This window comes from Dendropsophus ebraccatus, chromosome 2 (genome assembly GCF_027789765.1).
Source record: "Dendropsophus ebraccatus isolate aDenEbr1 chromosome 2, aDenEbr1.pat, whole genome shotgun sequence".
Classification (NCBI taxonomy): domain Eukaryota; kingdom Metazoa; phylum Chordata; class Amphibia; order Anura; family Hylidae; genus Dendropsophus; species Dendropsophus ebraccatus.
Window position 1 is genome coordinate 194,375,146 of NC_091455.1, and position 23,534 is coordinate 194,398,679.

The 23,534-nt window shown below is 45.1% G+C and overlaps 1 protein-coding gene across 8 annotated transcripts in view; it reads left to right on the top strand.

The window, feature by feature from the left end:
• The window catches only part of ARHGAP12 (Rho GTPase activating protein 12), an 82,768-nt gene that overhangs the window by 21,116 nt on the left and 38,118 nt on the right, over positions 1 to 23,534 (top strand). For all 8 annotated transcript variants that reach the window (XM_069958980.1, XM_069958982.1, XM_069958985.1 and 5 more), the window contains exon 2: positions 3,094 to 3,791. In XM_069958980.1, the coding sequence (XP_069815081.1) occupies positions 3,159 to 3,791 (633 nt within the window). In that variant the 5' untranslated portion in view covers positions 3,094 to 3,158. The remainder of the gene's footprint in view (positions 1 to 3,093; positions 3,792 to 23,534) is intronic.

Sequence of the window (23,534 nt, forward strand, 5' to 3'; positions counted from 1 at the left end):
TCCCACTGCTGCAAGAGAACTAACCTCTTGCAGAAAGAAACCCCCGTGAATACGGGAACAACGCCTATGGCGTCCACCTAAGTAGGGATTAGTCTAGCGACAAGTAGAGTAGAGACCCTGCCCAGGGGAATGTTAATGCAAAACAGACATAGATACACCCTTCACCTCTCAGAGAAACGGCAAGAAAAGAGAAGAAAGCTAAACACAATTGGAGCCAACCCCCCCCCCCCCCACAACCGAACAGAAACCTATATGTCCGCCTCTGACCTTGACCCACCCAAGGAACTCTAATGTCAGACTGCCTCCCCAACCCCCCCCCCCCCCCCCCAAGCCCTGTAAATGGTTACATGAGATAAACTGGGAACCAGAACATGACCGGGTACAGTAAGCATATGAACTGTTAGTGTAACTACTTCTACCCCATCGACGTTGCAAACGAGTAGACTCTTAGTCCATCTAGAAAGGATACTGGAAAAGGCACTTGTAGTTAGGACCGCAACTGCAATTTCAACGGCCCACATCTTCTGCCGCCGGCGCCCCTGTAACTGCCCCAGAGCCGGAGCGGTTTGGTAGCAAAGGCATCAAGGACCAAGCTGGAAGTGACACTGGGGGCAGGTCCAACGCAGAGAGAAAGTCTGGGAGGCCTTCAGGTTCCCGTAGTTCATAGCGACGACCATTTCTTCTCACAATTAAATGGAAAGGGAAACCCCATGCATACGGAATCTCCTTTTCACGCAGCAAATCCAGTAAGGGTTTCAGGGCTTTTCGCTGTAGCAGAGTGTTGCGGGAAAGGTCTTGAAGCAACGTTAAAGAGATGTTCTCGTAGACAACAGTATCTAGATTGCGGACAGTGCGCATTATTTCCTCCTTGACTCTATAGTGATGGAGTCTGCAAATGACATCCCGTGGTCTCGCAGGGTCTTGACTAACAGGCCCCAGAGTTCTGTGCGCACGGTCTATTTCCAGATCATCAGAGATAGGGCGCTTCAGTATATTGCTAAAGATATCTTGGAGAGTTAGCACCAGGTCTGACGCCTTCACCGCCTCGGGCAGTCCCCGTACTCGAATATTGTTGCGTCTGCTGCGGTTTTCTGCATCATCCTGCATTCGGTACAGATGTTGAATATGTTGGTTGTGTATGTCACACCGCTCTTGTATTTCAGTAACCTGAGAAGTGAGGGAGTCCTGCGCAGAGGCCATGTCATCCACCTTGACTTCCAGCTCCTGAACCGATGCTTTAACACTAGAAATCTCTTGTTTGTAAGATGCCTCCAGCCTCTCAATAAACTTTTCCATCTCATTCCTAGTGGGCAACTGTTTAACATGATCCTTCCAGTCCCACTCTGCGGCATCTACAGTAGGAATAGTGATGCTGGCAGATCCAGAGGAGGATGAGGAAAATGGAGTGGCAGCTGGGTTCAGGGAGGGACCACAGGATGGAGCATGTTTAGGGCCGCCATTTTGTGGCTTATTGATGGGCCCGTTATTTGGCATGGTGGAATCGTCACTATGCCCCTCTGTCCAGGACCGTGCTGGGGTTGGGAGAGATGGCCACTCCTGAGGAGCAAGCAGGCTGCCCTGCTGACTTTCTGAGGCTGCAGGGGAGACACGGTGAGGAGAGTGGAGGGACGGACCTGTGCTGCAAGATGGCGCCTGCTCCCTCACAGCGTCGGAGAGGAGAGCTGCGCACGTGTCCCCTGCCAGACCGGGAGAGACCCTCGGGGAATGCAGCGGCGTCGGAGGGGTGGACGGAGCCACCGGGGGAGCCAGAGAGGGAAGTACCGACTCACCCCCAGGATCTGCGGCTGTGGACTCGTCCGGGACCAGGCGGGAAGATGGCGGCAGGTCTTCTGCTTCACACGGGAAGGGAGCCCGCCGGTGGTTCCTGTGAGTCTGCGGGAGTGGTGTCGGCAGACCGGGGGAAGCGGAGGCAGCAGACAGATCAGGTACCGGGTCGACCGGGAGGCGTGCGCGTCCCTCTCTGTCACCGGCGGTTCGGGCAGGGGATGGAGGCCGTGCTGCAGAGGAGGACCTGCGGGGCACGGAGAGAAACCCGTCTAAATTGCCCTGACGGGTCGCCGATCGTAGCTCTCGGGTCTGCCGGGTGGCCCCCTTAGATTTGGTTCTCATAGAGCCGGCAAAGGCAGGTGATAGGAGGGTGAAAAAGCTGGATTAATTCCCCTGAGGCAGGAGCTCCAAGGATGTGCGTCTTCACACAGCCATTGCCAGGACACGCCCCCCTTGCAGGTACTATTTAATGAAGATGCCAGTTGGGGACCTGTGAGGCGTCTGTTTCTCAAACTAGAGACTCTAATGTGCTTATCTTCTTGCTTAGTTGTGTATTGCGGCCTCCCACTTCTTTTTCTTCTCTGGTTAGAGCCTGTTTGTGATGTCCTCTGAAAGGAGTAGTACACACCGTTGTAGGAAATCTTCAATTTCTTAGCAATTTCTCGCATGGAATAGCCTTCATTTCTAAGAACAAGAATAGACTGTCGAGTTTCAGATGAAAGTTCTCTTTTTCTGGCCATTTTGAGTGTTTAATTGACCCCACAAATGTGATGCTGCAGAAACACAATCTGCTCAAACGAAAGGTCAGTTTTGTAGCTTCTGTAACGAGCTAGACTGTTTTCAGATGTGTGAACATGATTGCACAAGGGTTTTCTAATCATCAATTAGCCTTCTGAGCAAACACATTGTACCATTAGAACACTGGAGTGATAGTTGCTGGAAATGGGCCTCTATACACCTATGTAGATATTGCACTAAAAACCAGACATTTGCAGCTAGAATAGTCATTTACCACATTAGAAATGTATAGAGTGTATTTGTTTAAAGTTAGGACTAGTTTAAAGTTATCTTCATTGAAAAGTACAGTGCTTTTCCTTCAAAAATAAGGACATTTCAATGTGACCCCAAACTTTTGAACGGTAGTGTATATGTATGTGGTTTAGGGCGTCATAATAAAAATGGACAGCGAAGTTCTGGCGGGCAGGACCCCTTTACGGCTTGCTCTACTATTGTAAAGGTGTTGGGAATTGGGAACTATGTTTATTCACATTTTCTTAATAAGAATTTTTTTTGTTTTGTCTGTAGAATTCTTACCTCCGGCTGTCATAATGCCCGCAGTCCTTCTAAAAAGGTGATCGACATCATTAAAAATGGCTGACAAAAGCGGCAGGCCCGGTCCGGTGTTCATCGAGGTGGAATACGACTACGAGTACGAATATAAGAACAAGAGGATAGTCATTAAACAAGGGGAGAGATACATCCTGATCAAAAAGTCCAATGAAGACTGGTGGCAGGTGAAGAAGGATGAGAACTCCAAACCTTTATATGTGCCCGCTCAGTATGTAAAAGAGGTTGGCAGAAAGGCCCTGATGCCGCCTATCAAACAGGGCATCATGCCCAACAGTCCTCTGAAAGTCATGCAAGGGCTACAGAGGTCCACCGAGAACATTAACAAGTCTCCAGAGCTTTCAAGTTTTGGGAAAACTCCCTCTATTCGTGATGCCAACCAGAACTTTGGACCGGGTGGTAGCCCTGGACAGGCTGGAGGACTTACTTTAGATCTGGTACATAATAATGGTAAGCTGTGTACAGATTTGCATTCGCCAAAGGTCACCAGCAGGAGCCCCCCGACCATGCATTTTCCTAACACGGAACTTATGGAAATCGAAAAGACTAGCTTTACTAATGACCACTCCGACTCTGCCGGGGAAAACTCTGAAAAACTTCTGGCGGATTCGGAATCGGGAGATGAGCTGAGCAGTAGTTCTACCGAGCAGCTACAGGTACGATTTCTCCATTTCACCATGGCTGTGAATGTGTTTTGTCTTTGAATTGGGGAAGAGAGATATACGTAGCAGCTGAGGTGCGGCTGCAAACCATTCTGAAATGTGGTTGCACAGCAAATCTGGGCGGTTCCCTATCGATTGCTTTTATTTCTGTGCAGTTTTGCAGGTGACCAAACCATGCAGATGTTAATAGTACATCAAGGACTACAATGATTTACAGTTCTTAACTGGAACAGGCTGTGGCCTTTTTGCTTAGGCACCTGGTTATGGGCCATGTGATTGGTTGTGGTCAATCGTCAGTCTGTCTTGGTACTGTTGGCTTTGTTGCAGTTTTTGACTTTCTTGCAAACTGGTTTGAAGACCAGTTCAGAGTATATTTTGGGGATAAACAACGAAGTAAAGCAGAAAATAAAGCATGGTTTTTGGATGTCATAATGTGATTGCATCCACGAGGCAGGATGGAGATCTTTGGTCCAGGTATTGTTGCGCTAAGAAAATCTGCACTGAGAAAATGGACTCATACTCCAATAAACGTTAATATCCCCCCCCCCCCAAAAAAAAATCACAGCTTGCAACGTTTCCATCCTTTTTTTTTTTTTTTTTTTTAAGCAAAATTTTTATTACATTTTCGCATCTCAAGTGACACATAATCGATGACATCAATATGTAATGAGGACAGAGAACATAGGTATCATGGGGGACATGCATAGAGACAAAATTAACTGTTCCAACCAGTTCACACGAAGGGGAACGGCTTTGGGCAGAGTCCACAATACCAATCCCCTCCCTCATAGTGTCTCTTGAGGTAATGTTTCCATCCTTATTCTTAGGCCTTCATAAGACTCTGATTACTTGTGTGACATCTACTGTGGTGCAGTGATGGACTTGCCCAACTTGGCCCAGTATCAGAGTCTACCCCTGCACCACTGTAGATGTCACATAAGTACAACGGCCATTAAAATAATTGACATGTCAGTTATCGCTGGCCATTGTGCATTGATTTCAATGCAACAACGGCCGTTGTTTGGCATTCGATACAACTGCCATTGTTTTTGAGTGCCAAACGTCTGTTGTGTGAACGTAGCCTAAAACTGCACCTAGACCCCCCGCCCAGTTCTACTGAACCCACACCATAGAGTTCAGAATGCTGTCGGGGCTGTAACACAATGACGTCCTTTCATCTATTTATAGTTATTGAAGAGTCATCAATGTAAAGGTGGATAATACTGACAAGCGTCCCCCATGGTTACAGTAGCTGCAGCACGTGGTGTTCCTGTCAATGAATGATTTTCCTGCATTGACTCATAGTATCATTATTACTACCGTATTGCAGTTCTGGGGTAGATAGAATATATATGTTGTTAGTTTTACTTGTGCTACTTTTATGTCCTAGATACGAGTGTATTCCACACCCTCCGCTGTGACTCACAGGATTGTCATATTGCTGTGATTTGTCTCTAGGAGCAACAGGCCTCTTCAAGGATTCTTGGCATGCTGTTTCTTTGTTATATGCAGAAAACAAATTTTGTATGATTTTTTTTTTTTTTTTTTTTGCTTGATAAATATAATAGTTTTTGAGAAACATGTAGAGCAAGATAAAAGTACCAAGATTTATGGGGGGGGGAAATATATATATATATTATTATATGTGTGTGTATATCACATTTATTTTTAAAACACATAGCTAAGACACCACGTTTTTGCAATCCGTTTTTCGAAAAAAAAAAAAAGATGGATAAACTGATACAATTGCGTGCATCCGTTTGTTCCACTTTTTCCATAGACTTCCATTTAAAAAAACAACAAAAAAAAACGATCGTCGCATCCATTTTCTTTAAACGTACACAAAGATAAGGTCAGGTACAGTGTGTTTTGATCCTTTTTTCTTTTTTCTACAATGTAAGTCAATGAAAAAAACGGAACAAAACGGAAGCAGACAATTTTATCCGTTTTTTTGCAAAAAAGGATCAAGAAAACCTAGTGTGAACCCAGCCTTAGTACTTTTCTTAGAACTGCGCATTGTGGTGTTTCTCATTGTGGTGTGCATGTGTAACAGGAAAGTTGTAAAGGCCGCTGTCAGACACCTTTTGATGGCAACTTATTTCCCTGAGAACAAAAGTTGAAATCCAACATGCCCGATCCTTCTCTTCCCTAACTTGTGTTGGGCAGATCTGAGAGGCCACAATACACTAGGTAGTCGGCCTGTGACTGTGGAGGTTTGGCTGGTGCGCATAGAACATGTATGGCTAGCTTTGATCATGAACATTCAGTGTCATTTCCCTCATCATGAGGAGCATATGGCCGCCTCAGGGATGTTAGCTTTCTGACCGATCACACCCCAATTGGTGTCATCTACCGCCTCTGGCCAGCTGACACCTTCCTCCTCTCTTCCTCCCCGGCACGTGGCCGTTCTTTATCGCAGCAGATTTGCAGAAGTTATGATAAATGATTAATGACGCCTCCTCATTGTCGGAGAGAGAAAACCATTTATATATCCTGTGAATATTTTATGGTTTTGCTCATTCACTTTTTTAAAATCTTTTTGTAAAGTGTTTTAATTTTCACAGCCAGAAAACTAGTGCGGGAAAACCCTTCCCCTTCATCCAGGAGCGGCCAGCAGGAGCGGGCCTGAACTTTGGCTGCCATACTTGTGTTTACATTGCGGCTTTTCCCCTCTCTGTGTAATTGTATTCGGCCTGCACATTTATTCCTTTATCTCTTCTGCTGGGACTCCTAGTGGCTGTGAGCTGGGCTGAACCTAGTTCTTGTAAAAACAACGCCACCCCTGTCCTCAGGGGGGGGGGTGGTATTACAATTCAGCTCCATCCACTTCAGTTGAAGCAGAGTTACAAAACCCCACCAGAGGACCAGAGGGGGTGCTGCTTCTGTCAATGTGATTTTAAGCCTGGATTGAAGGGTAAGCAGACTCTAGCTAGCTAAGCAATCCATATTAGATCAGATCAGTAGGCGTCTGACTCCCAGAACCCCCTACCAAGCCCCTACAATGTGTATCCGCACTTGTCCTTGTACTTCTAGTAGCGGTGGTGCAAGGATTCCCACAATTGTCTTTGCCCCCCAAAATGTACGGATGAATCCAAGGTGGAGAAATCTGCTTCATGTGAACGTAGCCAAGCATGCTCAGTACACTGGTAATATGTAACATGGCCCCTTTACCATCTCCTACTACATGCTTCATCCTGTGCCATACATAAAGGAAGGAGAACCTTTGGCCCTCTGGCTGTTGCAAAACTACAATTCCCATCATACCTGGACAGCCAAAGCTTTAGCACAGGCATGATTGGAATTGTAGTTTTGCTACAGCTGGAGGGCCTCTATGCGCGCGCGCCGGGCTTCCGACGGTGATATCTCGGCGGCGGGAGCGGCTCCAGGAGTGGGACTTTGTGCACGGGGTAAGTATAAGGGTCTCTAGCGGGGGTCGGCCAGGCCCCACCCCGGCACAGGGGGTGACAGGTTCCCTTTAAAAATGTCAAGTCTTCCAGTACTTATCAGCTGCTGTATGTGTTGCAGGAAGTGGTGTGTTTTCTCCAGTCTTACACACTGCTCTCTGCTGCCACTGCTGTCAATGACAGGAACTGACCAGAGCAGGAGAGGTTTTCTATGCGGATTTGCTGCTCCTCTGGACAGTTCCTGTCATGGACAGGGGTGGCAGCAGAGAACACTGTGTCAAACTGGGAAGAATACACCACTTCCAGCAGGACATACAGCAGCTGATAAATACTGGAAGACTGGAGATTTGTTAAATAGAAATAATTTACAAATCTGTATAACTTTCTAACACCAATTTGTAAAAGAAAAATTTCTCTAGAGTACCCCTTTAACCCCTGGATCCAAGCCCACTCCATATACCATGTGTTATACAACAGACACCTGTCAGATTGAAGATAATGCAGATCCCAGCTATGTAATCCCTGGTTATAAGTTTAGTATCCGGCTGTGATACATATTCTCTTTGAATAGAATAAAGCTGCTTTCCCCAGATGCATAATGTTGACTTGTTGTAGTGATCGCTCCCCGCTGATCCTTCACTCCGATCAGTCAGTGGTTTATAATTATTTTTGTTGATCTCGGCAGAAACCACCTTGTTATTTCCTCCTGTAGGTGTATACAGCGGCACTCCCTCCGCATTAAAGGGACATTATTACCCTTCAGAGTCGGCTTTTATTGTCACTCCTACAGATGTGGGAAGAAACATTTTGATCTTTAAAACCATCAAATTCACAAGAGAGACGGTGAACGGCTTCACACAACGTCCAGAGCCGCTACACGGCATCACTTTCTAAACCGGCCACAGGGATGAGTCAGTGACCGCAGCTACCTCACTCCGCACTATATAGGGGGAGATTTATCAAACATAAGTTTATACATTATATTTTGGAAAAAACTTCCGGCATAAGGTTTCCTACAGCAGAATGTGCTAGACATTGGGCAGGGGGGTCAAACTCTCAGCCCTCCAGTTGCTGAAAAGCTGTAATTCCTGTAATGTCTTGACAGCCAAAGCTTAGCTTGGGCTGTCCGCGCATGATGGGAATAGTAGTTTTGCAACAACTTGAGGGCTGAAGATGAAGTTCAGATAGTACAGATTTCCTTTCAAGATATTTTGGGATTGTTTCCTGCTGATGTATGTGCAGTGTCCTGGACTTTATTATTAGCCTAATATATCAGGATATCTATAATACCGTAAAACATGTCCGAACAGAATTAAAAATTAATAAAAAGAAATTTGAAAGAAAGAATGGGTATGACCAGCCAGTTTATTGAATGCATATCTTGCCGTTGTCCCCAAAAAGCTGTCCTTCTAAAAAAAAATTTTTTTTGTGGCGCATCCCCCGTCTGGGTTTTGCAGCTTCCTCATGTGCAGTTTGACCCTCTTAGTGATCGATCAGTGGATGGGGCAGAAAAACGCACATGGAGTAAGAGGGGAATAGTATCACTTTAAAGAACTTTGCATGTGTTGTAGAGAAGTTTTGATTGGTCGGTGACTGGGTGTTCAGTCCTATTCCACGGGCCAATAGGGGCCCGATCAATAATGTAAGTGGCCCGTTCCTGCGCAGCAGTCCTGGCCAGTGATTGGGTGAGCGGTCTGTCAGCTAAGACAGGCAGCACCGAAGCTGCTGCTGCTGCGCGTGGGACTGGGAGGAAGAAGGAGCGCAGGAGAAGCCCTGCAACATGCTTAGGTAAAGCATGGTGCTTGTGAAATAGTCGGTCGCCCGCTGCGCATCGCTATTCCACACAGCGATGCACGGTCGGTGCCTGATTTAGGTTTGAACCCAAATAAACAATCAGCCGATGACACGGTCATTGGCTGATCGTTGTCTCTATTCCACGGAGCGATAACCGACCGAATCGGGACAATTCGATTATCGTCCCATGGGATAGGCCCCTTAGGGTACTATTACACCAAGTGATTTTTTGACGACTAACCATAAACTATCTCAAACGACCGCTATGGCAAACGACCCAAAATCGTTTGCCCAATTACATGGAAAGATGATCGTTACTCATGATCATTCTAACGGTCGTTTTGTCGTCGCTATTGCATACGTTTCAGCTATGACTTATTACACCGAACGATTAAACGATAAAAATACGTCCGAATTCTATTAAACGGCCAACGATTTCTTGTCTATTACACAAAACGATTATCGTTTAAATCCTAACAATTTTTCGAACGATAATCGTCCCATGTAATACGGCAATAAGGTACAGTCTTGATCATGAGCACAGAGAGGGATATTGACAGGTAGTAGCCAGATTTAGTTTATTGTGACTGTTTGCTTAGATCAGGGATGGAGAACCTTTGGAACAGTTAAAAGACCAGTGTCAGCACCCGGCAGCACTTGCCCCTGGTCTGGGGCAGTTTGTAATTCTGGATGCCCCCTACTGGACACCTGTGCCGGAATTCCTGACCATTATGGATTGGGTTACAGGATCTGCTATTCAGGGGGCTGCAGAGACTGTACTGGTATCGCTACACTGACAGTACTAAGCCCAAAACCAGTGTGAACAGTGCCAAAAAAGGATTGAGTGCTTTTGTTCTGGCCACATGTGGAGGTCTTCCTCTTCTCCCCTCTATCTATCTGACTGCATTTCCCCTTTTTAAAATCTGACTTTGCAGAAAGTAAAATTTTGCAAAGTTTGTAGAATCTGCACAAAGAATCCCTGTGCGGCTCTGTCTAGAAATAATGCCCCTGTCAGCGCATGGCATCTGACTAGCCATCTGCGGGTTAAGATGTCAGCCCCGATATAGCCCGTGCAGCAGTGTACGGCGAGTGCCAGCCTTCTCGGCGGGAGCTGCCCCCATACTTGTTATCATTCAATAATACTCATTGTTCTTTGGGAATCAGCTGTGCAGAATGAACACTTTAATAAGCTCCTTTTCCAGTCTGCTTTCCTCTTTCCCCACTAGAACACGAAGTCCCCGAGCAGCTCGCTGCACATAACGCGCCTGATGCCTGACTTTCTTTTTTTTCTTAATTGAGAAAAATAGGACAATTCTACAGAGCTGCGGCATCTATCAGTTCTGTTTTAAAAATAGATCAATCGTGCTTAAATTTTGGGATACCCCTAAGGAAAAACCATCCAGTCACCTGTCTATAGATGCATGGGCTGCATCAGCAATGTCGCATATAAGGCTATGCAGTACAACTTGTTAATCTATGGATGGATTTTAAAGGGAATCTTTCCCTCTTTTCATGCTCAGAGCTACAGGCAAGTGATAAATCAGTTGATACCTGTCTCCTAGCTGTTTGCAATGTTATAAAATCATATTTTCCTTCCTAAGCTCAAGTGTCACAGAGGCTGGGCTGAGCTGCTGCATGCATGCTTCCTCCCTTCCTGCCATGATGTATGGGACTCATTGCTGGAAGGCAAGCAAAGAGGGGTGGGGCAGCTCAGCACGGCCTTTATGACAATTGAGCTTGGAAGGAAAACATCATTTTATAACTTTGAAATCAGCCATCAGGTAAGAGACGGGTATCACAAATGATTCCTGTCTCTTACCTGATGGTTGATTGCAAAGTTTTAAAATCATGTTTTCCTTCCAAGCTCATTGGTGTTATCTTCCCATGTCTGCAGGATATAGAGTTGACCGGTTCCCTTTTCAATACTGAATATGATACTACATTTTGCAGATGGAAGACCTAGATTGATGCCTATGTTATAGCTGTCATCAGTATTGCATTTCAGAGTAATTCAGTTTCACGGCCCATTTACTATAAAGACATATAGATGTAATTCTGATACAACTTCATGCATAATCTCTATTTTGGGTCCATATTACACACACGTTTTAATATGTTCACCAGGAATAAAGATTGCATTGTCGCATTCAATGCAGTTTTTGCAGCCAAACATCCAAGTAGAGAGAAGTAGGAGGCAAAACTGCATAAAAATAGCCGAATGAGAAGAGCCCATGTGACAGTGACCTCTTCCTGCTCCCTGTATATTGTAATGTTGTAACCTGCCTGTTCCGACCTTCGCTCCTTCTCCTGACTCATATCTATAAATATTTGTGGTGGTGAATGTGGAGAGGCGTGTGACTGCTACACCTCCGTGCTGACTGCTCCCCGCTCCGTCCCCTGCCACCGCCGCAGAGCTTATTATGAGATCTTCACCTCCGCACGTTGTACAACAGATGGAGAGACGCTGAGGGCCGGATCCTGGAATCGCTCCCTGCAGTGCGGCTGTACACAGGGCATGACGTGGGGGGAAAGGAAGAGTGGAGGAGGTGGTGAACACTGCCGCACTCGTAATCTGCAGAAATCATACAGGAGCCAGTGTATGGGGATGGATCAAATCAATATATAGTCCTCATATTTGCTGCACCATGTATCCTGCATCTACGGATCATTTGAAAGGGGTTATCTCAATATTTAGGCCTATTACCTATCCACAGAGGTGGTGGTGATTGGGGGAGGGTCACAGTAGAAGAGAGATGGGGGGAAGGGACCAGCGGTGCACATAGTTGGCTACCGCACCAGCCATCCACAAGGGACCCCCATACTCCTAGCTGCAGAGACCCCTAGCCGTCAGGTCTATTAACCTCAATATGTCCACAGAAGGAACCTGAGGCTGGCACTGGGATGTATGCAGTGAATATGTTGCTTATTTGTTTCTGTAGAAAATAAAGGGCTTTCTTGGCAAGTTTTTTTTTTACCATATGGTGGGTCAGAAATTTTCCGTTACATAGTTAATACGGTTGAAAAAAGACACCTGTCCATCAAGTTCAACCAAGGAGGGGATGGATACAGGGAAGGGGGAGGGATGATAAGTTCTATACATGTCAATAGGGCACCACATGCATGGCAAGTGGCTTGTCATTAGATTTGATGCAGATTTCTGTGCAAAGACCACATAAATATCTGTATTTAAGGGGGTTGTCCACTATAAAAAAAAAAACAAAAAAAAAAATGCGGCTTGTTTCTTGCAAAAAAAAAAAAAAAAAGGTGCCACCCCTGTCCTCAGGTTGTGTTTGGTATTACAATTCAGCTCCATTCATGTTAAGGTGTAGCTGTCACTTCTCAAAACTTTTGACCCGTCATAGAGACATGTCAAAAGTTTTGATCGGACACTCAGACCCGTACCGATCGGGAGATGGAGCCGAGAGAAGACGTGCTCCATAGAGCTCCATTATAAATCCGACTGATCACGTGACACAGAGCTGGGAGAGGAGGTGCTGCACCGCGTCTTCTCCCGGCTCCATCTTCCATTCGGTACGGGGCTGAACACTCAGACCCGAACCAATCAAAACTTTTGATATGTCTCTATGATGTGTCAAAAGTTTTGTGAGGTGACCGTGACACTTTGAGGCAACTGGTCTGCAAAACCCGCACCCAAACTGGAGAGAAGAGTAATGCTGTTTCTGGAAGAAAGCTCTGTGTTTTTCTAAACCTGGATATCCCCTTTAATCCAGCGTGTGTTAGCAGGGTTTTATCTGTATATAAGTGAGTGCCCTAAACTTTTTCATTGCTAATCATTGACTTAAAAAAAGTGGCTTTACAGCTGCTACAAAAGTATGATTTCCACCATGCCTAAACAGCCAAAGCTTTAGCTGTCCAGGTATGATGGGAGTTGTAGTTTTGCATCAGCTTGTAAGCCGTGTGTTTGACCCCTGTGACCTGTGTAGGAATAACTCCTGTCGCATCGCACTGTCTAGATATAAGCCTGTTTTCCCCTCTCCCCCCATCACTGCCAGCCGCTCCTGTGTTCTAATATTCCAGGCACCTACGAGAATAAGACTTTCTCTAATCTTTCGTTGCCTGCAAGCTCCGAACATCCCTCATCTCCTCTCTGGTCACGACTTCATCAGGGACTTCGCTGTGGAGTACAATGTGTCTTCCGCTTAGTCTTTATATAAAGCTCTTTCACACAGGAGTCTCTTCCAGACATGATCTCGGGGACACGGGTGATGGGTACAACTAATCCGCCCTCCATTAGGGGCCCACAGCTTATCTCTATGGGCTCTGGGAGAAGATCTGTCAAAGTGGAAAATCGGCGTTAAGCAAATTGGCAGCAGAGTAATCCCTTATCTGCCGCCTGGCTCTCTCCAGGACTCACGGCTTCTGCGCTTCCCTTTTGTGGTCAGTAGGCGCTATCTTCTGTGACAGCTGCCACTTGGGCTTGAATTACTATCACATAGACCAGGGATGGGGAACCTTCGGCCCCCCAGCTGTTGCAAAACTACAGTTCCCATCATGCCAGGACAGCCAAAGCTTCGCTTTGGCTGTCCTGGCATGATGGGAACTGTAGTTTTGCAACAGCTGGAGGGCCGAACGTTCCCCATCCATGTATATGGAGAAGGCAGACGTGTAGGGCTCATTGTGTCTCTCTGCCCCTTCATCAGTGCAGTAACACAGAAGAACCCCGACTCCCCTTTCCTGGTGCCATCTTGCCCTTTGTGTGGTTTTGCCAGGAAATCTTTGGCTCCTTATACCCGACCCACCAGCCGTCCTCTCCCAATGTGTAATTTGCCAGCACACAAAGCACTGACCTATTTGCAAAGGTTGTTATTAGTCTTTTATCCTCTTAAGTAGTTGACTATTGCTTCAATTGTGAAGCCTGGGGATTATAAGGCGGATAACTGTCTTATTTTGATTAATTGTGAGTGGTTAAGCCCCTCTGTTCTTGTAATACACTATTTTTCGCACAAACATTTTTTTTTTTTATCTGACCCCCCCAATGTGTGTGTGTGTGTGTGTATAGATAGATAGATAGATAGATAGATATAGATAGAGATATATATATATATATATATATATCGATAGATAGATAGATAGAGATATATCTATATATATATATATATATATATATATATAGATATATAGATATATAGATATATAGATAGAGATATATAGATATATATATAAATATATATAAAAATAGATATATATATATATATATATATATATATATATATATATATATATATATATATATATATAATATATATAGAGAGAGAGAGATATGAGAGAGAATTTTTTTTCCCCATAAGATATGTTTGCATGTTTTTTGTTTTTTTTTGTTTATTTAAAGGTTTTCCAGAAGTGATGGTCAGGCTAAGTTTATTAAAGGTTTGCAGAAGTTCTCATTATACAGCGTGCTTCTGCTCAGACCAGATCCTCCTTGTGCACAGCAGGTTCATGCACTCTTAAAGGGGTTGTCCAGGATTAGATAAAGCACAGCTACTTTTATGCAAAAACAGCGCCACCTTAGGTAGGACAGGATAGGTGCTGTTTCTGGAAGAAAGTGGTCATGTTTTCCTTTTAGAGGAGCAGTCAGATGTGTGCGCTTCTGCTTCATTCGTTGTCTGTATACAGCAGGGGTAGGGAACCTTGACGCTCCAGCTGTTGCAGAACTAAGACTCCTATCGTGCCTGGAAAGCTAAAGCTTGATGGGAGTTGTAGTTTTGCAACAGCTTGAGAGCCAAGGTTCTCTACCCCTGATATACAGGAATAAAATAAAGCGCTCGGCCATCTCCAGCAGATGCATTGAATCTGTGACAACCACTCTATTCTGACTAGGGGCCCTGGTCTCCATTGCGTTTGAAGGGGAGAAGTATTAGAGGTAGATCAACTCCTTTAAGGCTGAAATCATACCAACCGCTGACAGCATGTGACCACAATGAGGACCAGTGCTGCATGTGGCGTCACCCTCAAGAGGATCATTACCTCCAAATAACATTGCACTTTGTATAAGAACACTTCTTAAATGGGTTGGCCCACTTTTAGTATCTGCTGGATGGGACACACATAGAGATAGATCATGGGTGCGGCTGCAACCCCCATTCCCAGTGGCTGAGAGGGCGCAGTAAAGCACAGTGCTGCATTTAACTGTATGTGCACCTGATTATGGGTACGTACAGTTAAAGGACTGGTGTCACTTACCTGGATGCTGGCCCTGGCCCAGCAATGCATCCAAATTTCCAGACTCTTTCTGGATGCACATCCGGAGCTGTCAAGAATTGTGGATGCCCCCATATTCTTCTATGGGGCATCCGTGCTGGAACTTCTGGGCCTATTTTCAGCATGCACACCCTTTAGGAAAAAGCCTAAGAGGTGGCTGTGCCCAATAGAACCTTATGGGTCAGACTTTCTGATAACTCTGGATAGATTTTCCTGGAGTGTGAAGGGGGCAGTATGTCCTATCTCTTCGCTATGGCTGGGAATGAAACAGAATTTGCCAAGAATTGCAAACTGTACCCAATGCATGATCTGCCATATTGGTCTCTGGTTCCCCTATGACGCTTCTTTTGCCCCCTCATTGTTTGCAGTGACTGGTGATGACCCGGCCAAAAACAAGGTGGGGAACGAAGAGAGGCATGACAATGGAATAGCCAAAGTATATATAAAAGTTTATTTTGCAGTTTTCATGTGCCAGATCCCCTTTAACTGATGTGACTTAGGGTCCTAATTTCCTAGTTAGGAAAATCGTTTGAAAATTCGTAAGAAAAATTGTTATTGCGATCAATTTTAAGATCGCTAAAGCCCATCTTTTACATAGGGGAAATCGGTGAAAGACTGTTTACATGAAGCGATCTGCGAATTTTCAGCGAACGACGATTTAAGAACATGTTGAAAGATCAAAATGAACAATTTCTTGCTCGTTTGACCGTTTGCTGTTTTTACACTGTATGATTATCGCTCAAATGCTATCGTTTATGCGAAAATTCGAGTGATAATCATGTATTCCGTGTAAACGCAGCATTAGGGTACTATCACACGGAACGATAATCGGCCGAATAGGCCCGATTTGGACGATTATCGTTCCGTGTAATAAAGACAACAATCAGCCGATGATCATTGTCATCGGCTGATCGTTGATATACAGTAGGTCCTATAATTGTCGGGCGCTGACCGAGCACGTGTAATAGCGGTGCGCGACTGACGATATACATTACCTATCTACGCTCTAGGGCTGCTGCGGTTCGCTTCTCCCCGGGTCCCGCACGCTCTAGCTTCAGAGTGGCCGGTCAGCTGACAGGGCACTCAGCCAATCACAGGCTGGGACCGCCTGTGACAGGCCTGACCATCTAAGCAAGGGGTGCAAGCACATTGGTAACGATGTCCATGCAGCCCTTGTTAAACGATTATCGGGCCGAGTAATAGGCACAGTAAACGAGCGACGATCTAGCAGATCGGCGCTCATTTACAGTTGTTATCGGGCCCCTATCTGTCCGTCTAATAGTACCCTTAGGGTCCTATTACACGCAGCGATTTTTAACGATTAACAATAAACAATCGCAATCTAGATTGTTTATCGTTAACCTGAACCGTTCACCATATTACACAAAATGATGGTCGTTAGTAACTATCGTTATTGCAGTCGTTACTATGATCGTTTATTCCTTCTGATCCTAGCAAAACAATGGGCAATGTGCAATTACACTGAACGATTAGTGAAAAAATGTGGAACTTGAGCGAACGAATCTGGAATTACAGCAAACGATTAACGATAATTTTAGAGTCAGATCTAAATCAACGGCATACGAGCGATTTGTCGATCGTTGCCTGCAATTACACAGAACGATTATCGTTTAAATTCGAACGATAAAACGATTTTTTGCATGATAATAAGCCCCTTAGATACTAATATCCTTGATAACTTGTATCAGTAGATGATATAGATTTAGGGCCCTATTCCACCGGACGTTTATCGTTCAGATTATCGTTAAAGCGTTCGAATCTAAACGATAATCGTTTGTTTGAATAGCAGTTAACGATCGAACGAGAAATCGTTGATCGCTTTATAAGACCTGGACCTATTTTTATTGTTGCTCGTTCGCAAATCGTTCGCATCGTTTGGTCGCTCGCAGTAGATACGAACGCAATAGCGAAGAAAAACCGATCGCAAATACGATTTATAAGTAACGATTATCGTTCCATGGAAATGAGTGAATGTTTTCAGGTATTTCGCAATAGCGGTCGTTTGAGATCGTTAACCGTTAACGATTATGCGAACGATAATCGTCCGGTGGAATAGGGCCCTCAGATGTTATAGCCTGCGCTTTGAGCTATAAGTTTTTGTGTTTTTTTTCCCCCTACAAAGCCGCTGCAAATAAATGGCCTTGTTTGGCAGCTTCTCCTTTTTATTGCAGGCTATTTTTCACCGTGGCAGTCACACTGTTTGCAGCTCTTAGCAGCGTGTTTAGTGAAGGCGTGATAATCGCTGTGCCAGGAGGGAGAGAGAACAATCGCACAGCCAAGCATTGGCAGCCCAAAGGAAGGTTTCGTAACATAGCAAGTAATCCAGGTCGGGGTCGAGTTCACCCGGCGGAGGTTGTTGCAAATTTACAGCTAGTGTTAATGAATACACATTGGTATGGATGTCATGGTGGATGCCGGGCTGGAGAATGGTGGACTGGCTTTACTATGACAGGTCTTACCGCTGTTATTGGGAACTTCTTTCCGGGTTTCAGGGAACCCCGACCTTCTAGAGAACCCTGGTTGGGAAACCCTGCCCTCCCTTTCTAGTTGTGTGCGTGTCAGCAGAATGACTCAGATACTTGCACCCGTCTATATGTCAAATATCATTGGGTGTGATCCTATAAAACACAACTAATGTGCAGCTGCTGTCATAAGGAATAGAGCTGGCGCGGTGCTAGATCTAATACAGAGAACACTGTACCTGTTCATTCCTTCTGTAATTATTCTATAGGTCTGCAAGCGCTCTGTATGCTGCGGCATGGTGCTATAGTGGGATATACAGGCCTACAGTAAGATTTGGGTAATTTTAAAGGGATTGTCGAGATATAAAATGTAATATTTGAATGTTTAATGTTTGAATTTGAAATAAATACACGTGTACTTGCCTGCTTCTGATCCACTGCCCGGAGCTTTCTGTTTTCCATAGGAAGTGCCCAATAAGCCACTTGTGGGTAACAATACAACCTCATTTGGTTACCTATACAGTTTTGGAGAACAATGATTGTGCTCTGTTTGGGCAAAGGCAGGGGTAGGGATCCTTGGCTCCCCCGCTGTTGCAAAACTACAACTCCCATCATGCCTGGGCAGCTAAAGCTTTGGCTGCCCAGGCATGATGGGAGTTGTAGTTTTGCAACAGCTGGGGAGCCAAGGTTCCCTACCCCTGGGCTAAGGCAACCAAATGGAGTTGCGTTGTGTCCCACAAGAGGTCACGTCAGCATCCTGATGCATTTCCTGCAACTGTGACCCACAAGTGACCACAACCTGGCAAAGTGACCCCACTAAGTTACTGCAGCTCTGACATGGGGTGTGCAACACTACAACGTTTAGTTGTGCAACCCTGTGTCCAACATCATTGGGTAGCCCCAGAATGAATTTGTGCCTCAGAAGGCCCAGATGTGAGGTGACTACCCCATAGACTGTGCTTTACAATGTCTTGTATAGCATACTTGTATTGATCCATCCCAGTGGAATTAAAGCTGGTGTTCACTCCATCACTTCACTATAGGGCAGTGTAGAGGCAGACTATTGCGCTCTTATTTCTCTACGTTAAATAAATGACCGACTGTACTTAGAGGGAACTTGTTAGCTAATAAAGCCCACTCATGGATTATATGTTAAACTTTAAAAGGAAACTCCGGATAAGAATTAAAAAAAAAAAAATCAACTGGTGTCAGAAAGTTTTGTACAAATTTGTAACTTAATTTAAAAACATCAAGTCTTCCAGTACTTATAAGCTGCTGTATGTCCTGCAGGAAGTGGTGTATTCTTTCCAGTCTGACACAGTGCTCTTTGCTGCCACCTGTTGTCCATGTCAGGAACTGTCCAGAGCAGCAGCAAATCCCCATAGAAAACCTTTCCTGCTCTGGACAGCTCCTGACATGGACAGAGGTGGCAGCAGAGAGCACTGTGTCAGACTGGAAAGAATACACCACTTCCTGCAGGACATACGGCATCTGGAAGACCTGAGAATTTAACATTTGAAGTAAATCTGTATAACTTCCTGACACTAAATGATTTGAAAACATTTTTCCCCCTTTGGTCCACCCCTTTAAACATTACAATGTTTATCAGGCCCATGAGCTAAATCATTTGGTTTGTGTTTTATAATAAGCTTTTTTTATTTGGTTGTAGATACTATAGACCTGTGTGCTGAGCAGGTTGTGTCCCTGAGATATCGCATCACTTGAAGCTTTTTTTTTTTTTTTTTTTTTTAAGCTTTTTTTGTCACACTAAAAGCAATAGAGATAATGGAATGGGGTATATTCTCCGCAGTAGCAGACGGCATCTAAAACGGTGTGCGATTCCAGCCAATACCAAGATTATGTTCTGCTTTACTACTTGCATTTAGTACTGCAGACCTGGCACTGATTCAGTATGAGGTCTCTCTGTTTCTCTGCAGTGTTACAAGGGTAACAGGGTTAAAGGGAATCCGTCACCTGGAAATTCAGTACTAAGGTTCTGTATACACATATTACCTTTTATTTATCTGTCTATGACTGCAATCTTATGCAGGCCCCGTTCCCACTCAGCAAAACTAGCGGAATTGTCCGCCGCGGAATGCCGTTAGCCTCCCGCTCATAATGGAAATCTATGGGAGGCGCGCGCTCCTGCCCTGTCCGCGCTGAAGAATGAACATGTTCATTCTTCAGCGCGGACAGGGCAGGAGCGCGCACCTCCCATAGACTCCCATTATGAGCGGGAGGCTAACTGCATTCCGCCGCGGAATTCCACTAGTTTTGCTCAGTGGGAACGGGGCCTTAGTGTGTGCCAATGAGGTGTGGCCCATACACTTCATAGTGCTGAACTCCCTGAGACACGCCTCTTTGGCACTTAACTGCATCAGTGTAGCCACAGACGGGTAATGTGTGTCCTTTCCCCGAGGTCTATGTACTTCGGTACTAAGTTGCCAGATGAGATTTCGTTTAATTTTGTTTTAACTACCAAAACAGATTCTGGGACTGAACTGCAGCTCTACTTGTATTCGCAATATGGCAGACAGTATTAACCACTTCCTCTAAAGCCACTCTGTACTGGCATGTAGCCGCCCCCAAACCGCCGGAACCGCATTATAGAGGTCCTCGCGCAGTGTCTGGTTCGGGTGCCTTTCTTCCTGTGTCTGTGTTTAAAAAAACAAACTACTTTTATTGCTGTGGCGGGGAGTCAATCTGGCGTGGCCTAGGCCAGCGGCGCCTCTCTCTCCGCCTCCCTTTATTTTTAGCACAGGCTGGGCTGGATAGAGGCGGGGAGAGAGACGCCGCAGGTCTAGGCCACAGCAAATTGACTGTAGTTTTCTTCAAAATTCCGACACCGGGAGAAAGGCCGACTCTTGACCGGAAACTGCATGAGGACCTCTACAATGCAGTACCAGCGGTTTGGGTTTTGGGGCGGCTACATGTTGGTACGGTCACCTAAATTATTTTTTTTTTTTTTCTCTTGCATCTCACAGGCTTCAAGGATTTTCTTTTGAAGCATATGGGATACAGGCCAGGCCCTGGAGTTATAAAATTTGTAGGTAGAAAGAGGGACCAGGACCGGACGAGTCTTTAACGTGGCAGACAGTAATAACCACATCCTGAAATTATTATGCACAGGATTCACAAGGTATATATATATATATATATATATATATATATATATATATATTTATATATTAGTCCTCGACTTGCGTCAGTGATCCGTTCTTACGCAGTGTTGTAAACTGAATTTTGATGTAAGTCGGATCATATGTTCATACAGTACTGTACCATAACAACAGTACTGTCCTGTAAACACTTAGCCTATCCTAACATGGTACCCTACATAATTATCAATATCCTCAGTCTAGAACCGCATAACTGAGTACTGTACCAGTATAGTATCGTACTGTATTCTTCTGCCGCTGCATGTATTCGAGTTAGGTCTATACCGTTTAAGTTGGAATAAGGCGTCGAATAAAGCGCTGTAACCACGAAACGATGTAACTCGAGACCGTTGTAACCCGAGGACCACGTGTGTGTGTGTGTATGTATGTATGTATGTATGTATGTATGTATGTATATATATTGCAAAAAAGGGGTCCGTGGAGCCTCAGTTACGAGTCTCAGAACATGGGAATAGCCAGATATCCCTCTCTCCAGAGAAGGAAGTCCATTGCCAAGGGGTGCCTCCTAGTGGGGAAGAGCACCAAACCACCCTGATATGTAGTCCCTCACTCTGTTGCGTGCTTTGGGACCTAAATAGGGAAACACCAGGGTGGCCCCTGTAAGTAGTCTAACTCTGTGGCGAGTATAACGACATAAGACAAGGGTTACCAAGGCTAGGCATCCATCCACAGACTGCAGTTTCGGGGTATTTGCCCCTCGTCAGTGTGGAGCAGGATTCTGGCTACTGGGGCAATGATAAATAGACCAACAAAACACAACAATCACTGAACTCAGGGAGAACAGTGAAAAATTCCAATGGAGTGCTCATTTACGAGTCTCCATTGATTGTCCCATACAAAATTATATATATATATATATATATATATATATATATATATATATATATATATGTATATAATATGTGTGTTGCAGTGAAATGATAGAATCAGTGATTTGATCAAATCCCGGGAAATGATGAAATGACTGCACCGTTCCATCATTTCCCTATGGAATTGATCAAATCACCGCTCCCTTTCAGGGAAATGATGGAATGAACTCTATCGTTTCCCCCTGTGACATAGAATCCGCTTACCGTATCTCCACTCTGTTCTGCTAGTTTCCCCTGGTACTCGCCTGTCCGTTCCGCTCCCGTCCGCCACCGTACTCCTGGCGGGAGGTGTGTCGCTCCGGTCCCGTCTGCTCCCCCAGCCTGTCCGCTCTGCTCCCCATCCGTCCCAACGCTGTATGCCTGCTGGGAGGTGTGCCGCTCTGCTCCCCCATCTGCCCCGCCCCATATGCCTGACGGGAGGTGTGCCGCTCTGCTCCCCCGTCCGGCCTGCACCATATTCTTGCCGGGAGGTGTGCCGCTCTGCTCCCCCGTCTGTCCCGCCGTGATATGCCTGCCGGGGAGGTGTGCCACTCTGATCCCCCCATTCACTTCCGCTGCCATATGCTTACCGGGAGTTCCCATCTGCCCCCCGCCGCCATACGCCTGCCAGGAAGGTGTGCCGCTCTGCTCCCCCATCCACCTCCGCCGGGCGACTCCTCAATCGTTTATTCCATCATTTCCCCAAAAGGGCCCTAGGGAGATGGTGGAACGGCTCGGTCATGTCATCATTTTCCTGGATTCTATCATTTCACTGCAACATATACATTATATAGTATTGTGATATTTACATTTTATTCAGGGTAGTCCAACCTGCAAGTAAAAACTGCAACAAATCTGCATCATGTGAATTTACCCCCTATGCTTTGAGTGGCATATCCGATATCGAGAAAGTCCTTAGACTGTACTGACACCTAACATTGTACTGACACCTCTCCTCTTGCTGACAACGTTTAAAAAATCTATTCTACGCTTTTGTTTCTTGAACTTGTAAACCCGCACCTTGAAACCATCCCGGGATTTGCCGTAGATTAGAGGCGGATTATTACATCAGAACCCGGATCCAATAACACCGGCCGTCTTGTAAGTGATTGTAAGGGGCCGGGACACCAGACAGAAATATCTCGGTTACACTAATGAGAGATTGTCTCCAATAAAAGCTAATCTCTTAATAGTCGCCTGGCGTGTCATTCACACTGTGAGGATTGTCTTTTTACGAGTGTTGTGGTGCAGGTGAAGTTTATTCAGCACATCGGATAAGATGCTGTGGAAGTGGATGAGCACGGCCGTAAAATCCAGGGCTAATAAGTAATGCTGCTATGCTGTGATCAAAGAGGAGAGGATGCTGGGAGCATTCAGAACTGTGGAGTTATAATGCTGGGTTTTACAGCAGGGTTGGACTCTGCTCCTTAGGCCGGGTTCACACTACGTTTTTGCAAAAAAAAAAAAAACTGATGAAAAAACAGTGTTCGTGTGCATCCATTTTAATCCGTTTCTTCATTTCATTATAAAAAAAAAAATAGACCTTATTGTGTACGTTAAAAAAAAAAACAACAAAAACCTGATGCGTTTTGATGTAGTGGTTTTTTTTTTTTTTTTTTTTTTTTTATAATAATAATAGAAGTCAATGGAAAAACGAATCAAAACTGGTGCACACAAACGCATCTATTTGTACCGTCTGTTTTTTCATCGGTTTTTTGCAACCATGGATGAAAAAAACAGATTGCAAAAACTTAGTGTGAACCCCTCCCTAGGGTTCTATTACACTGAGCGATTTTTAATGTTTAACGAC